Here is a 2,381-nt window from a genome sequence, read left to right as displayed (position 1 = left end):
TATATATATATATATATATATATATATATACATACATGTGTGTGTGTATAGATATATTTTTATACACACATGCACTTAGTATACACTTAGAAATGTTTGTGTGAGTATATATGTGTGCACACAAACACATATATATGTATATAAAATACACATACATACATTATATATATATATAAAACGCACACACACATATATATATATAATTATATATATATATAATGTATCATCATCATCATCGTCGTTTAACGTCTGCTTTCCATGCTAGCATATATACATACACACACACACACACACACGTGTCTATATCTCTTTATGTTTATGTATGTGTGTGTGTAGAGAGAGAGAGAGAGAGAGAGAGAGAGAGAGAGAGAGAGAGAGAGTTGTAGTTGTTTGGCAAGTGACATGACATGAGAAAGTGTGTTGAAAGTGAAACAATTGAAATTGTGTTGGAACCATGGTAACCAGAATATTGCCAGTGAGCAGGGTTGGTGATGTAGCCGTGAAAGACTTTGATATTTAATACAACATTATGCAGTAATAAATTAAAACAAAATGAATATAATGGCCAATGTGTGTGTGTGTGTGTGTGATGCTTATAATAGCTATTGATACACACATATACATATGTATGTCTGAGTTCAATTAAAAATGCTTACCATTAAGTATGTTTATGTATGCGTATGTGTGTACACACATGTGGTTGTGCGCACACACACACACACACAAATGAAAGAAGAAATTAGAAGCACTCAGCACATTTAGAATGGTATTTAATAGCAGTCAACTGGTTGGCTGTGTGGTTGAGAAGTCTGCTTCCTAACCATGTGGTTTTGAGTTCAGTCTTACAGCAAAGCACATTCTGGGCAAGTGCTTTCTACCATAGCCCTGGGCCAACCAAAGCCCTGTGGATGGATGTGTGTGTGTGTGTGTGTGTGCATATATTTGTGTCTCCTTGTCATGACATTGCACAAGAGTTGTAAACCAGTGTCACTATCATCATACAAGCAAAGTTGCTCACTTCCAAACTTCTATGGAAAACATGTCTGGCCATGGGGAAATATTACTTTGCTTGGAAAAAGATGAGGGTTGGTGACAAGAAAAGTATCCAGTCATAGAAATGTGCCTCAAATTCCTTCTGACTGATGTGAGCAAGGAAAAGTGGATGCTAAAAATGAGTCAGTGTGTGTGTGTGTGTATGTGTGTGTGTGTGTGTGTGTGTATTGGTGATGATGCCATGTAAAAAGTGGTGATGGTACCACATAAAAAGCATCCAGTACACTCTGTAAAATGGTTGGCATTAGGGAGGGCATCCAGCTGTAGAAACAGGCTATTGGAACCTGGTGCAACCCATGCTAGCATGCAAAGCATACACACACATACACATATGCATACACACACTACACTTAAGTCAAAAACATTTTCACTCACCGACTTTAGGGTTATAGAAGTGTTTTGAGAGACCAGTTACAGAAACACTGGAGGAATAATGCTTGAAAATGCGTTCTGGGTTCGACTCATTATTTGCAACATCTTCCAAGGCAAAGACCTTCTCCATTAACATGTTCCATTGACACTGAGTTCGCTGATAGATTTGGGAAGCTCGGATGACCCTCTTGTGCAGCCGAACCAGAGTACGTTCCGTCGGAGAGTCCATAGGGCTGTCGTAGTCTTCATAATCATCAACATTGCGCTGGATGGATTTTCGGAAGTTTTCTGGACACTGGAAAGAGTTAGAAACATCATGGGCTGTGTTATTGGTGTTTTGGTAACTTTGTAGGGGATAATTGGGGGAACAGCAAAGGTGGGAAGAGGAAGTGGCGATGGTGAAGTGGGAGGCATAAAGGGGGAAAGAAGATAATAGACAGAAGGAAATAAAGGGATGGTGATTAGTGATGGAGGAGGGGATAAGAGGTGGGTTAAAGGGAGAGTGTCAATATGAGAGAGAGGGGCAAAAAATTAGTAGCATCCCTTAGTAAGAAATAAAATTACCTTCAAAAGAATTGTATCCACATGTCTTCTGAGATAATGGTTGTAACGTATCGACTCTGAAGCACGTTTGATTTCCTGCAAATTGAAACCAGAGAGATATTTACGACAAACACAACATTGTGATAACACAGTCATTTATATATATTTACAAGATATATATTTATGCATACACACACATCTTGATGATAGAGGATAGAGAATAGTTACGCCCACCCAGTCTTATATAATAAGGCTAGCCTTGTATTTCTACATAACCAGGCAGATTTTTTTTTATGGAAAACAGGAAATGAACATCATGCTCATTTACATCATGACATCATGTGATGTCAAGACAAGGGTCTCACACACACACACACACACACACACACACACACACACACACACACACACAC

The 2,381-nt window shown here is 38.5% G+C and overlaps 1 protein-coding gene across 1 annotated transcript in view; it reads right to left on the bottom strand.

Moving 5' to 3' along the window:
* LOC106880753 (G-protein coupled receptor-associated protein LMBRD2) overlaps positions 1–2,381 on the bottom strand; it is a 40,969-nt gene that overhangs the window by 11,077 nt on the left and 27,511 nt on the right. Inside the window, 2 exon segments of the mRNA XM_052971092.1 lie at positions 1,429–1,720; positions 1,990–2,147. Of these exon segments, the coding sequence (XP_052827052.1) occupies positions 1,429–1,720; positions 1,990–2,147 (450 nt within the window).

This window comes from Octopus bimaculoides, chromosome 10 (assembly GCF_001194135.2).
Source record: "Octopus bimaculoides isolate UCB-OBI-ISO-001 chromosome 10, ASM119413v2, whole genome shotgun sequence".
Lineage (NCBI taxonomy): Eukaryota > Metazoa > Mollusca > Cephalopoda > Octopoda > Octopodidae > Octopus > Octopus bimaculoides.
The sequence above is the reverse complement of the archived record's forward strand: the minus strand, read 5'-3'. Positions and strand labels throughout refer to the sequence as shown.